This window comes from Perissodus microlepis, chromosome 13 (genome assembly GCF_051167445.1).
Source record: "Perissodus microlepis isolate ML-2025 ecotype Zambia chromosome 13, ASM5116744v1, whole genome shotgun sequence".
Classification (NCBI taxonomy): domain Eukaryota; kingdom Metazoa; phylum Chordata; class Actinopteri; order Cichliformes; family Cichlidae; genus Perissodus; species Perissodus microlepis.
Window position 1 is genome coordinate 25,363,763 of NC_140473.1, and position 15,883 is coordinate 25,379,645.

Genomic DNA, 15,883 nt, shown 5'->3' on the forward strand with positions numbered 1-15,883 from the left:
ACATAAAAAGGTTTCAGCACAGATTGCGATCAGAGCTAAAACGTTTGTCACAGCACGGCTGTCCTTCAGCACCATCGAGCATCTCTCTTGCTGCTCTACATTGCCGTGTTCTCTGTTTACAACAGTTTTTTCATCTTTCTATTGCAGTAAGTAGACTAAATAAGTCTGCTCAGAGTTAAGGGGCAATCATAAATAACTGATTGATCAATCCTTTTAAGCACTAAAATGAGGACTTTTGGATATTTTGCTTGAGCAGCGACGTTTGCATTTAAGAAGACGTCTCACCTCTCCCTACTCTGTCGTATTTGTTTCCAGCTGCTTGTGTGCAGATTAGGACTGCCACGATTAGTCGACTAGTCACGATTACGTCGACTATTAAAATCGTCGACGACTAATTTAATAGTCGACGCGTCGTTTGAAGCTTTGTTAGATCCCAAAAGACGCAGGAATGAGTAGTAGGATTTAAGAGTGCAATAACGGACTGAAACAGAAGATGGCAGCACTGCATGTACAAGGATGCCAGCTGCCGTTAAACCCCGAAGAAGAAGAAGCTGTGTCCCAGAATTCATAGCGCGGCCCAGAACAGTTGTCAACAATGGCGGCTGCTAGTTAGTTTTAATATTACTCTTATTATTCTTTTTGGTTAACAAAATAAAGTTTAACAAATTTTCAGGCGAGAATGTAACTGTGTAAACCTCAAATATCTGCTCAGTTTATCAAGACACCACATATTTTCAAAAGCGCTCCAACGTTTTCGGAGACGTCTGTTAGCTCGATAGCTAGCCGGGGGCAAGGCTCACTAGAGCCGGTGAGAACACCTGACTTGGGGGCGATCGTGGCTCAAGAGTTGGGTGTTCGTCTTGTAATCGGAAGGTTGCCGGTTCGAGCCCCGGCTCGGACAGTCTCGGTCGTTGTGTCCTTGGGCAAGACACTTAACCTACCGCCTACTGGTGATGGCCAGAGGGGCCGATGGCGCGATATGGCAGCCTCGCCTCTGTCAGTGCGCCCCAGGGCAGCTGTGGCTACAACTGTAGCTGCCTCCACCAGTGTATGAATGTGAGAGTGAATGAATAGTGGTATTGTAAAGCGCTTTGAGGGGTCCCGAAAAGCGCTATATAAATGCAATCCATTATTATTATTATTATTAAATCGTTTTCAAACCCACCGCCGTCTTTTGCTACTCAGGTTAAACATATATAAGTCACTTAGATAACTTAAAAATGTTATTGTTTGTCTTTTTTCAGTATTTTATTTGTTCCTGAGTAAATCGGTTTGGCTTAGTTTTTACACAGCTGAATAAACGTCAAGCAGACAACTGATTATCAGAAGTGTGAGATGCTCGAGAATATACTCCGGTGTCCCGTTATATTTTAGATAGCAAGGAGCAGACGGTCTGCAAATGTCATCAACATTTAATAAACTATCATCTTGTCTTTATTTTTAGTTAGCACATACCTTAAACACTTAAAGCTGTAAGCTAATGATAGTTATATAAGAGCAGATGCATGCTGGTGCAATAAGCTGTACATTTTACGTCCAATGGATGCATGATCTGATTAGTCGACTAATCGCAAAAATAATCAGTGACTAGTCGACTATCAAAATAATCGTTTGTGGCAGCCCTAGTGCAGATTCAGCAGTTTCTCTAACCATACTCCACCGACTGACAGTACAGTAGTGCACATCATGTTATGTATCTATTTTTCTGACTGCAGATGTGACTCTGGGTTCTTTGAATGCAGAGTTGACTTTGGCACTGTTGTCTTGAACTTAGCACCTTTCTGTAAAGTGAGCTCTGGGCTCGAGATGCAGGAAATTTCAGTTCACACTAGCGCGGTGCATTAGAATTTCTGATTTTATGCACACATGATGGAAAGAAGTTAAAGCCCCCCTCATGTCGCTGTTTCTCGGCCTGATGGCGGAGGGAGAGATTCTGTTTTTTAAAAAGCTGCGAGCTTTTGAAGCACACGTGATTCTGCTGCTCAGCACGAAACAGCTGGGGAGCTCAAAGCTCCTCGCTTGCACGCCACTCATAGGAAACATGAAAGGTGTGAGATGCCTAAAAGCCTCAGCGTTTGAGGATGTGGTGAGAGCCAGTAATACTGGGATGATTAGGCATATGATGACCTTCGTCACAAAGAGCTTTGATTAAGATCACAGGAGCCACAAGTGATGAGATGAGCTTATTTCTTTCCTCACGTAGAATTCTGGTTTTTACACAAGAAGCCCAAACTAACAAAACAACAGTTACCTATTTTCAGCCTGCATTGGATTATATTTACTGTTAAGCAAGCAGGCAGAATACCCGGGCAGTTTGTGTGTTTGTGACTTTTCAAGAACAATAATATGAGGTGGATTTTATTTCAGAAACTCAGTTATTAAAAAATTTTAGCATCGCCGTACACTGTGTTGGATTATAGTAGCATCAAATGCAGCTTTCATCTTTGCTATTAAGAGAAAGGGGAAGTAAAAAAATTGAATTTGCTAAAACTGGAATTTAAAGATCTCCTTTCTAATTCTGTACAATTTCACACTAAAAAACCGACAAAGTCCAGGTTATCTTTTCACAAAGCAACAGGTATTTCATATTAAATACCTCATCTAGTCCAAAAGGGCTAAAACATGCCATCCCCTTTGACTCTGTACCAGACATCTGTGATTATTTATTGATCGGATGACCCACTTTGCCAGGAGGATTTCATTACCGCTTTCCAGTAATGAAGATGCTGCACTGTAGGAGGTCCTGGTTTTCTTTCCTTCCTAATCAATCTTAGGTGTCCAAAGTCCTACTTTAGTCTTTCTGAGCATCTTTTCTTGACAAATCTTGCTAATGTATAGTCAGGACCTCCACCTAAAACATACGCTCAAACAATAACATGCCTTCATTTGGGTTTTTAGATTAGATAAGGTTAATAGAATAACACTGCACTTTTAGCTTCTATATTGAAGTCTGTCTCCGTTGGGATTTCATTAGGGCTGCATGTAGGAATTGTGGCACCAAAGTAGGAATTTAAATCACTTAAAAATGTCCCTAATATGTAGATAAGTGTCCGTTTTGGGAGGTGTTTTCACATGAGCCAAGCTGAAGGCCTTAGGCCAGCAGCTCATGCATATCAGGACCTGCCTTCTCACTCAGTCATGCACTAGACTTTGTGGAGTAGTTAAGGGATTTCCTGCATACAGAGCCAAAGAAAAGTCATTGGAACTGTAATAAAATTATTTTCTTAAACCATTCCATTAAACTGGGGTCCATTTACTCTATCTAATAGACAGTTTTATTTACCAAGTGGTCAGCAATAGCAGTTCCTGAACCAGGAACGACCCTGTTAGTTCTATTTTCTGACCCATTTCAGGTTCCTGACCTGCCAGCCGAGAAACACGCTGCCTCTGTAGTTATGTTGTTTGTTTCAACAAAGCTGTGCTTTGTGATCCTGAAAGTGTGTCAGCCTTTAACTTACCATAACACAACCCTTTTTAAGAACTGCACACATTTTAACTCAACATGAAAGCATTGTGCTGGATTCAAATCCCGCAGAGATCTCTGTTAAGTGTGTGGCGTGGGGGGCTGATGCAAGCTCGGTTTCACTGGGCACGGCTCTGTGCTGCTCATTGGCATACACTAAATAGCACAGTTTGACATGTTGCACTGTTGCTAAGTTGGCGATGCATTAAGAAGAAGAAGTACAGCTGCTATCCTGCATGCAAATATGAAAAATTTGGTGTGTGTTCATCATGTGTTGAGCTCTTTTGGAAGCCGGTGAGAATAGCAGGTGCCTTCATGAAGTAAACTTTTCAGAAGGCTTTTGATTTTGAGGTTTCTGTTCTCGCTGTCAGCAGCTCGCCGTTACAAGCAGTGACCCCGGCCAGCAAAGTCAGCCTTTCTGAGATCTGGCCCTATTGTTGTAGGACTGTGTCTCGGTCGCTAAGCAGCACTTGGCATGCAGCCACACGGAGCTCTATGTCATGAAGAGCTGCAGAGGCCGAGAGCTTAGTCAGACACACATTAAAAAAATTATATACACGCCCATGCAGTGTATGCAACGTATGTGTACAGGGGACGTCCTTTTTAAACAGTTTGCTCCCCCTCAGCTCCTCCAGTTTATGGATATTATTAGTCCGTAATACAAAATGCATTTATTTTCCTCAGAAAGATGATTCTTTAAGCAAATGATGTGGGCAGATTAACAAATTGTTTAAACCAAATTAAAGCAGAGAAGAGCTGCCAGAAAATGAATCCGCAGCACTCTTTATCGTTGCTCAGTTTTTTTCTTGAGTGAAAGCACCCACTTGTTTTTAAAGACATGTAAAGTGAGTATGTGAAGATACCAGCAGTGACAAAATATTAGATTTGCATAGTTTTTGTCTGTAGAGCAAATGATTAATCTATTAGCCAAAAAATAACTTTCAGATTAAATGATTGTGTTTGTTCGTTATGGTCCACTTTGCTGTCCATTTAGTGTAGCTTTGTTTGAACATGGCTGAGTCCATAAATGTGCATCCAGCACCACAAATACCACCTCACTTTTCACCATTACCTCGGTCGTGTTTTAAGAAAAAACCAGAATGCGCAGTTTTTGTTCCTGAAGAGGCAGCTACTGGTTTTTCTGAGCTGAGACAGAAAGATCAACATCCTGGAGCCGCTTCCAGTAATGAAACCCACAGCATCCTGACCTGTTTTTGCTTTGTTTTCAACGTCTAGATCCATTGGAAAAAAATCAATTCCCAGTGAGTCAGCCAACAGTTTGCTCAGCACTGCTGATTGTGCAGTAAGACGTGTGTTTTCATGTGTGCTGATAATTCAGAGTCGAGGTTTGGGGTTAGTGGGTTTAACCTCTTCTGTAAGAGGAGCATGTGGGCTGCATCTAGTTTCACAGTAGTGTCTAGTGTCGGGATAAGCTGAGAGGATTCACTGCTCTTCTCAGCACCTGCTGAACTCTGCTCTTCAAGTGTCAGCAATGCCACAACAGTTCTGGCTAATCTAAGTAAGTCATAATCTTTCTGATGGGGTGAAATGACGTGCCTGATCATCTGATATTGTCTAGTCTGAACCAGATACAGCACGTTGGAATTTTTGTGAATCTTCCACAGTGATCTGTGAGCACACAGTCGTCACCAGTTGTCTTTTTTATTACCAAGTTCTCAGTCAAATACAATAATCAGCTAATCTGACACTGTGACCATTGTATCAGATAAAAATAATGTGTAGTCCCAGCTTGGTACCAGATGTACTAACACTGAATATAGCTGCGGTGTCGGTGTCTAGTAACAATAGTTTTCAAATCCCAAAAAGTTGATTCTGTTCATCTGGACGTAGCGTTTTCAGTGGGAGAAACGTTTCATTACTCATCCAGGTGACTTCTTCAGTCTCAGCTGACTGCAGGTTTTCCCAATCTTATAAACAGTACATTTACATAATGACTGAAACCAGCTCACTGAAGGAACAATGGGCTGGGAGAGCAGTTCCTTGCTCATTAATATGCAAATGCTCATGACCATTGATCAACAACCACTGATCAAAGCTCATTGATCAAAGACCACTGATCAATGGCCATGAGTACGATTCAAAGAGAGTTGGGGTATGGCTGCAATCACAGCATTGCAAGATGGCGAAAGATGTACCCTTAGGCCCCCTCCTCGATTCAGAGATGGTCTTTCCCTTTTCACCTAAATGGCCTCCTTGACTTCCCGCTCAAACCAGAGTTCCTCCCTGTCCAGGATGTGTACATCCTCATCATTAAAAGAGCATCCACTAGTCTGTAGGTGTAAATAGACTGCAGAGTCCTGGCTTGACGAGGTGGCTCTTCTGTGTTGTGCCATCCGCTTCGCCAGAGGTTTTTTGGTTTCTCCGATGTATTAATCCTGGCATTCCTCCTGGCACTTAACAGCGTACAGTATATTACTCTGTTTGTGTCGGGGGACCCGATCCTTGGGGTGGACCAAATTTTTGTTTTTTAGTTTTCAAAAAGACAAGACATGAGTTAAACTCAAGCTCTTTTTATTGGCCACAAAGAAGGGACGTCTGTGGTTGCAAAAAGGGGCTCTCGTCTTATAGGATTCTATGGCAAAACAGTCCTGGGCCATGACATCTGAGGTTATGGGCTGAGTCACTCATTTCCAGTCATATTGAAGTTTCAGAAAGGAGGATTTCCCAGTTGCCTGTCAGTCACAAGTTGTTAACCACCACCATTAACCAACATAGTCCCCCTCATTCTTGTCACATCTGGTTTCACAACGCCAAGATGGTGGCAGCAAAAACAGATTTTGAGGTTTTGTGGGGAACATCATGGTAACTGCGTCCATCTTTTGCTGTCTACTGTCATTCCCCATAGACACTCATTTTAAAATACCCAACTTTAGAGCTTTAGAAAGCTCACAGGTTGAGCTCATCCACTTGGATACTAGAGTTTATCTATCTGATGAATAGGTGTCATGACAAAGGTAGGTGTCAGGCATCTAAATATGGTCACCTCTGGCTCCAAAAAATAATAGAGAACGTGGTCCAAAACCAGTGAGTAATATCACTGTGGCTGCATGGATCTTTTTGTAAAGCAGTTTATGACTGCATGAGCATTTAGCATGTAAAGCGTCTAGCTCCTAAAAATCTTAGTTGTGATGCCCTCATCTGAGTACTTAAAAAAACAACTCCTCCCTCATGTTATTTTTTTCTCATGTTATCATGAGAGATCAGATTACTGTCAGCAAGACCAAGAAGTAGGTTTCTGGGTCATTAAAAGCTGCCCAAAGCTGAACCTGGGAAAGCCTTTCTTCACCAGTGAACTAAATTATGTAAATGTATTCTCACCTCTAGAAACTGCCACTCAAGTGTAAACCACAATGCAGTGTTTCCCCATGCTCTCTGCTGTAATATTTACTCGTCTCCAGGTAACGTTTTGAGCTACAGCGAGCTTAATTTGCACATGACATGTCGCAGCAGTAGAAAAAATGAGAGCTGGGTGCACCACTGATACCCACAGCTTGTCACAACTGATTGGCCTGAAAGCGGCGCTTGTGGTGGTATAAACACTCTGACTTCCTGTTTCTGTGTGGGAACTGTTTATGTGTATGCATCTACCATTTAGCGCAAAGAGGCATCTTCCTCCTAGTAACCCACTGAGCATATGAGCTGTAGGCGTAATCAGCAGACTTCTAAAAGTGAGGGCAACAAATCATATCAGACTTTGTTTTGCACAGCATGGTACTGTGCGTTCTATTTCATGTGTGCACTGTTCTTAACAGCAGAACATCTTTTTTTTAAATATATATTTTGGGAAGTAGCTTTTTCATTTCTGGAATAGTTTGATGAGAGATGCCTTTCCATAAAAAGCTTTCCTCTGAACTTCCAGATTCTGTTCCAGAGGTAAGAAAACCTCATTCACAATACATTTGACACTTGTTACTGTGATAATTTGTTCTGTTAGGATGACAAGCGAGTTAAACACATCTGTGATAACAGCAGGGCAGAGAGAAATGTACAGTGTAAAAGTGCTTTAATGGCCAGCTTGCCTATAGAAGGCTACTGATGCTGGTGGTATGGGGACTTGGAGAAATTGGAGAGCGTGGCACGAGCAGAGGTTTTACGACTGTGTGGCGTGAGTGTGCAGTTTTGTTGCCTTTGGGATGATTGCTTAAGAGATTGAAACCAGGTCTGCAAAAATTCATAGTCAGCTGCTGTCTTCAAAGCCACTTTGGTGTGGCAAAGTGGCTCTGCTGTCAGTTTGTGATTGCATGGCTCAAGGTGGCAATCTTACATGTGAGAATATGGTGATTGACTGTGACAACTCTGCGAAAATCACAAAGATTGCATTGCTACTTGCATTTAGATTCCAGTTGAAACCTCATACATCTGAAACAGAAATTAAGAAATTTCTGCTCAAATAGTTAGGTAATTTCTGCAGGACAGCAGTTTAACTGCAGCATGGCTTAGGCGCTCACCTATGCCATGCTGCATAGGACACCTGTTATTAGTGGTTTTGGTGCTACAAATTCAGACTTTATTTAACAAACTAAGAATCACTAAGTAAGTAATTCTAACCACAAGTTGAAGGCTTGCAGTCAGGTCACATCTGTAATAACAAAAACCTTCGATAGCAATTTAGTGGCCAGTTGATCTCAGATTAAAGAAAACCAACCCCTGGAACAAGCTTTATTTTCTGGACAGAGGCCAGTGGTACTGATGCCTCTGGTGTTTTAGTCTTATGCAAAGATGAATCTCTTCTAACTTTGGTCCTAAAACAAGTCTAGTCTATTAAAGGAAGTTTTTGTGAGTTGTTTAATTATCATCTACAAGCCACGTCCTTGGATTCGGGCTCGATTTGATTTTAAATGGTGTACTCTGATGCTCCACAAGCGCTCATATAACTGTTGCCTTTAGTCCAAACTAAATAGGGCATTGTGCCTTAAATATTTATTTGGAAGGCCTCTGCGTGAACCTAGCGCTCAGTCTTTTGGGACTGTATTAGCCTCACTAAGAGTACTGAGAAACAACAAACCTACCCCCACTCTTCATCAAAACACTTTACTTTCTATACTTTATTCATGCACTCTCTAAGCAAATAGGCACTCAGGGAATATTCTGCTTCATATGTGGAGGGTTGCCTGGAATTGAAGTGATGATATTCTTATTTGGAAAGATGTGCATGCTGTTTGTTTTTTTTTTACCTTGTAATTGGAAGAGAGGGGGACTTACACAAGAAAGGTCGTGAGTTAAATTTAAAGTAACAGGAAGTCCATCCTCTCCATTTTTCTCATGCCTTCTTTTCTCACACACACTCTCTTTCTCTTCTCCTTTCTTTGATTTCCTGTGTATTTAGAAAGTTGTGTATAAATGCTGACTTCAGAAAATGACTCAAAGCGCTTAACGCAGACACCCAGATCAGTCAGCAGAAAGATTTCCCATCCAGACATGTGAAGGTGTAGACATTTGCCTTTATTTATTTAATCTGCGGAAGTTTAAGGTTGTCTATTGTGACCATAATCAGACCACACGGGCTGATTATGGTCACAATATGGCCGTGATATTCGAAAGAATATCAAAAGAGCATCTTAATTGACTTCAGACATTCCGCAGTTTAAAAAGAAGAAGAAAATATAACCATATGACACCTGTTCTGAGGTCATTACTTTGGCTTTGCGTTAAATTTAGAATTGATTTTAAAATTTTAGTGGATGTTAGTAAGGCCCTGCAACATCTGGGACCTTAATATCGCTCAGACATGCCTGTAAACTGTGAACCAGCTCGACCCCTCATGTAATCTGGAACAGACTGCCTGGATATTCTTCTGGTCGACACCAGCACTGGTGAAGATTCAGGAAAAACTTACCAAATAATTTCCATCTATCTCCATCTGTCATCGATTCTGGTCTCATTTATAATTATCAGTTTATTTCATTTCTGCTTCTTCTGTTGTTTTAATTACCATCTTTTATGGGGTTAATTTATAAGTCTTATTTACAAAGTTTTGTGGCTGCAGCCGCCTATAATTTTGATCCCCGTACACAAAGATTTGGTCTTAATGTCATTTCATTAATCTTCTTTTAAAGTGGCATTAAATGACTTACACATGTGGAGCCCCTATAAAGGACAGCCTCATGATTGAGGGCTTGTTAAAATCTTAAACTCGTAGTTTATTCTATAAGTGAAGATGAAAGGATGCCCAACTTTGTAAAGTCTTTAAGGTCATTTTACTTCTCAGCCTGAGGTGAAAATAGTAAAGTAAACTGCAGAAAAAAGAAAAGTGTGTATCTAAATGATCTGATACCAGGACTGTCTGTGAGTAAACACACTAATCTTTGTGTCTTTGTCACTTTTCAGTGTAGAACAAGTGGAGCTACAAGAGACGGACCCATGAAGCATGACAGGGTGGAGCTGAGGCTCAGCTGACCCTTCCCCTTCCTTCTTCTCCTTATTCTCCCCAGTGCTCCATTCGATCAGCACCAACCCCCTCCCTTCCCCTCGTTGCCCCTTCCTTCCTCCCGTGACCCCGTTGCATCTCACCCATCGTTCCTTGCCTGCAATTCCTCCAGACTTCAATCAACCGTGCCCAATGTACTCCCCGGAGCAGGAAAACATCTCCACCACCGCCTCCACCAAAGTGCCAGTGAAGTATGGAGAGCTCATTGTGCTAGGGTAAGCAGATGACAGATACTCAGCCTCACATCCAGAACACACATTTTTGAATTTGTATTATTTTTATGCAGTTATTTTTGTCTGTTAATCTTCTTACTATATTAGTAAGTGTTTGAGTCTGGGCCGCTGACTCCTCCCACAGGATCAGGAGTTGAGCAACCAAACTTGACACACAGGTACATCATAGGCCCAGAAAGGTTCTTATCTATATCAGATATGATGACATTGTCACATTGCCTAGCAACCACCTAACAGCAGCCTAATGTGACCTTTTTTTTAAGCATTTATGCAGCTATACCTTGTAAAAGCATTGTATCGTTTCTATTTCACTACAGCAACATAATAACTTATACCCACAAAAGTTCATGATTTATTAGGACACCATCAGTTTGCCTGGCAACCACATAGTAATGGGATCAAATGACCTAATTTTTGCAATTATGCACCTGCAGCACATTATGAGAGCATGCTGTAGCTTTAATTCCATGACAGCAACATCTCAGTTATATCCACAAAAGCTGAAGTACACATGATGTATCATAACACCATCATGCTGCCTAGCAAGCACAAAGCGGTGGGTTAAAATGACCCAAATTTTTTGCATTTATGCGTTTACAACACCTCATAAAAGCTTTATATTGTTTTATTTCATAGCCAATAGCACATACAGGCCAAATAATACTGCAGCATGGTGAAAAAACAGAAATGTTTTCATGGTGCTAGAATAATAATTGTAATAAAAAAGTAAGCTCAAATTAAATCTGCCTAATTATTCGTTAAATTCCCTGGCACCTCAATACTCAAAATATCATGTTTATTTTTTAAGTCTAGTAAGTACTAGTACTAGTAAGTTCTAGTACTGTTAATCTGGCTTCATAAGCCAAGACTCACCCTCAAAACACAGACAGATAATACCTTAATACCCTTCATGCTCATGCATGATGAATATAGTCACTGTTATGGATTTGGGGACTCCATGAAGCTCTTTTTTTGACTGTGTTTTGCTACACAGTTATTATCTGGCATTCTAGATGCTGGACTGACAGAGGTTGGTTACAGAAATGTAATGTATCATTCAACACTGATTCAGACTTTTCTATAAATGTTGGCTCTCTAAGTTGATCCCTTTCTGAGCTAATAAGTTGGCTAATGCAGCCTCATTACCCTCATGTCACCTAAACCATCTTATAGATATAAAACCAGCAAAAAAACGCCCCAAAAACTAAAGAACTTTTAAAAAGCACCAAAGAACCGGCAACATGTTGTAGCTTAATAATGTTTTTACTGTTCAGCTGATTTCTGCTGAAGAGAATTATAGAAACATAATAGGGTTTGCAAGAGAAATACAGTGAAATTTTAAAGGTACTTTGATTGGTCAGTTTATCTGTGGATATTTTCTGACACTCTTAGAATGATTCTTTTGAAAAGATGCCAAAAAGAAACAAAAGGAATGTGTTTCCACAAAGCAGCATAAACAGTGGGGATATTTTTTATCCACACAGGGTCATGCACTGAGAACACACAGATCTGGTGCTTTGGACTTATTGAACATGACAGTAACCACATTGCTTGATGTGTTACTAGATCAGTGGATGCTGAGATTTGTTTTGAGTCCACATAGTCAGCTGTAGGAAAAACCCTTCACTCCACCCTGCATCTTCAGCATAGAAGACACATAACTGTAACTGCACACACACTTTCTCCAGTAACAACCGACAGTGGAGGACTTCCTCTATCTGTATGTATCTCCTGTTTATTCCCCAAAGGGGCATTCCACTCTGGTCCCTGTCCCAGCCCACTCCACAGAGGAATGCAGATGTCGGAAAGACTCCTTACATGCACGTTCACAGACGCACAAACATGCACATGCACGCACACACATTTATGAGCATAGAGCGCACATTTTTCATGTCTTATACACACACACACACACACACACACACACACACACACACACACACACACACACACACACACACACACACACACACACACACATAGTTGGATCCACAGCTGACTCACAGTTTGTTGTTCTGGGTTGTGCTAGAGCAGCATTGTCAGGGAGATGACCGTGGAAATTTTCCCTAGTGGAAAACCGCAGTGAGCAGTAAACTCAGTTCAATGCCTTTACAAGGGAGAACCCCAGTTTTCCGTTTTGCTCTGCTTTTTCCGCTCCTAGTTTTTTGATTCTAGGTCAGGCCTCCCTTTTTTAAAGGTCAACACAGGCACTCACTGCTTCATGACATGAGCAAATACATACTGTGCAGCAACTGAGGCTGCTCTTTAAACCTTTGCAGGGTTCATTGAAACTGCATGTGTTTTGTGAGTGGTCACTGTGGGAGTTGAGCATCTAACCCTCACATTAGCACCACAGCAGGCGTTTTGACCTATCACAGTCAAGTAAAGACATCACCGGCACTCAAGCCACGCTGCGGGTTTTCTTGTCTTTCTTGTCTTTCAATCCTTTGTCGATTGAAAGTTACCATCCAAAAGTAAAGGGTGTTGCACGCTCAGCCTCTGGTATCTTAAAGCAAAAATATTCAGTGCAATCACTGGGCAACTTTTCTCCAAGGAGGTTGATATCCTATTTTTATTCTAGTGTGACTGAGCTATAAAGTAGCATTGCTCTAGTCTCATGTGTCAAAACTCAAAGACACATGAGACCTTTGTCAATTAAAACTGGCAAAGGCCCAAATCGTAGCCAGCTGCAGACTTAGTTTGATTTGTTGGTTTTTGTGTATTTAGTTACCCGCACTGACTAAATGGTGTAACTTTGGGGCCTTTGTGTGGACTAAATCATTGCTAAATGATATCCACGATATTTTTTTTATTTTATTTATCAAACTGTGTTCATGCACAACATATTTCCAGCCATTCGTGGGATCCCAACTGGCCCATAGCAAAACTGTGTTCAGCTGCTCTAGTTGCAGCCAAATTGTACTGTGACACCAACAACAAATGTCTCGCAATAAATTATCGGAAAGCAGCTGTTGAAGAAATCCTCAGAAAATGTAAAAATGTGACTGCATTGAGCTGATCATTTGATTTACCTTGAATCACTGCCAGCATCCTCCTGGGGCATGATGGGTAAACAGCTCAAGAAACCAGGGCTCTCTGTTTCACCTCTTCCCTATCATAAAACCTTGTGCCAAATCAGGATGATTGCACTTTTGCTAGCTGGGGGGTTGGGAGACAAAAGGCAATGCAATAAATTACTTGGAAGGCAGCTGGAAGGTTTTCATGGCTCTACGAAGTAAACAGCTTAGCTGTTGTAAACTCCACCCATCTGAATGTCTGTTTGTCCTTCTGTTTGTGTCGCCTGTGTAACTGACAACAGATCCACAAATAGTAACAGAGAAACCCATCAACGATCTAAACGCCTAACTTAGTCCAATATGTTTCATGCCCAGTAATGCTAGTAGCCTAATGCGGAGGAATGCTGTGGTGTCTCTGGGGATGGTCTGTTTGCAGGTGCCCTGGACATGCATGTGGGGCTTTTAAACAGCTGTAACGCTGTAGATGAGATCCCTCCCCCAGTGCACCTCTGTCTGTCTGCATGCATCATTTCTGTGAGCTTAACTGTGTGTCCACAAATATTATTAGTTTATCCGTGTGGCTTAAATCCTCATGAATCATAAATGTGATTCCCTATACTTCACAGCTGTGCAAACACATAGATACAGGTCTCACGGAGAGAACTATTACAATCATGTATATTTTGTCTTTTAATGCCTACTTTTTAAAGCACAACATCTTTTTAAGTAATTACCAACTCTAAGTCAGTACTATTGCAGTGTTAAAGGTGACTGGACTGGTAGATTTAACAATAAGCCAGATAATTTGTCAGGTTTTCCCAAATGCCGCATTTGGAGACCCAATGATAGAGGTGAGGCCTTGGAGACTACATTTACCCATGTCAGCATCCACCTGTCAGTCAATGGGACCATACACCCAAACTTTATGCCGTATAAACTAAGCCCTGTATAGGCTGTAATCATTTTATAGTTAAACTTGTATGTTTTTAACATGTCTTTGGGGATTGGCTCACTATCAGAGCTGGCCTTTAAATGTCCACTAGAGGAACTGCGGTTTTTGGCCCTGCTCACTTTATTTTTCAGCCCTGATAGTTGCTGCTTGGTTTTACACATACAAACAGAGACACAGAGAGTGACTCATGCATGAGAAGTAATTGCTCACACTACCTGCCTTTATGCTTTTATAGGTTTACTGTATGAGTGTTACCTTGTTGCTGCAAACTGGGATTTAGTTTATTAGTGTTTGGAGTGAATACACAGACACACACACAGACACACACAGACATACTAAATGGTGCTAGCTGTCGGAAATGAGGAATACAGTATGAATCTGCACATTCAGACTAACTTTTTCCTGACTCTGGTTCTTCCTGTCTTCCAACCTGCATGCACAATTATGAACGCACACTAACTTGTCGCCGATCTTTGACCTTTCTGCTTTTGTTGTTGAGAATATTCGTGTCATGCATGCAGTACTGCTACCCATGGGAACCTGATTTTGAACTGCCAGCAACACTTTGGGCTCTTTCCAGCAGACCGCCCTGCCCTTGCTCTGGATACGGGCTAAACTTCACCATGGTTACAGTCTTGCCATGGTTACTCTTCCCAAACGTTGCCGTGGCTCTGTTCTCTCACCATGGTTACTCATAAACCCTTCAAGCGTTGTTTGATCCCAGATCTTCTAACTCAGAGAAACATTTAGCTGGAGGCTGGGCGTCCTCACAAACCCGCCTGTGTCGTCTGTCATACCTGGACTTCATAGAGGGGGTGGGTTTGTTTCAAGAGTCTGATTGGCCAGAGACATGTTCCATCTGTGCTTATACTGCATGAATAGTTTTCTGTATGAAGAAGATTACCTCTTTGAAAGACTACACATTGAACCTTGAGTTACGTGTGACTGTTTCTTATGTGTTCTGAGACGTAAAGTGCAGTTTGGGTATAAGTCAGAAGAGTTCATACCGTAACGTCTGTGGCTTCTGGATGTCATAACAATGTTAAAATAGCGAGCAGTGTTTATGCATGCAGTAATGTTTATAAAGCCGTGGCACCGCTCATAGGAATATCACTTCACACTGGTGACGGCTTATCTGAAACATGTGTGTGCAATAACGAGCAAAACATCTGTGTACTGAGAGAAACACGGATCCGATGTGTTTGGAAATTTCTCTCTTTTTGTTCAGTAATAAGTTCGTTACAATTTTCCATAAATGAGCAAACAGAACCAAAACCAAAATGTAGTGTGTTTATATAAATACATGTAAATATTGCTTAGACTATTTATTGTGTTGTCTGCTTAAATAATTAGTGGCAGACTTCAAATTATGTGTGATTGCATTTCCTTGTTGTACAAATAAACTAAGTCAGAGAAGCCCAACGTGCAACAGACCACTCCTCTTGTACAATTTTAGACAAAAATCTTGCAGCAGTTCAAAAAGCGCAACATACTGTTCCGATGGACTTTCTGTAAGATCCAAATTTTCCATATTTTTCCAAAAATGTCCCAAGACCTTTTTAAATACAATTAGTTTACTTTATTAGGTAGACCTCGCTAGTACTGGGTTGGATCCTTTTTTTTTTTTTCATCAGATTTTTGATTTTTGTCCGAATTGACACATGACAGCATCACAGTTACTACAGATTTCTTTATTTTATGATGCGAGTTTCCCGTTTCACGACATCCCAAAGGTGCTCTGCTGGACTGAGATCTGGTGACTCTGGAGGT

General features: G+C 41.3%; 1 protein-coding gene across 2 annotated transcripts in view; it reads left to right on the forward strand.

The window, feature by feature from the left end:
• peli1b (pellino E3 ubiquitin protein ligase 1b) overlaps positions 1-15,883 on the forward strand; it is a 51,320-nt gene that overhangs the window by 18,787 nt on the left and 16,650 nt on the right. For both annotated transcript variants that reach the window (XM_084948423.1, XM_084948424.1), the window contains exon 2: positions 9,812-10,126. In XM_084948423.1, the coding sequence (XP_084804549.1) occupies positions 10,044-10,126 (83 nt within the window). In that variant the 5' untranslated portion in view covers positions 9,812-10,043. The remainder of the gene's footprint in view (positions 1-9,811; positions 10,127-15,883) is intronic.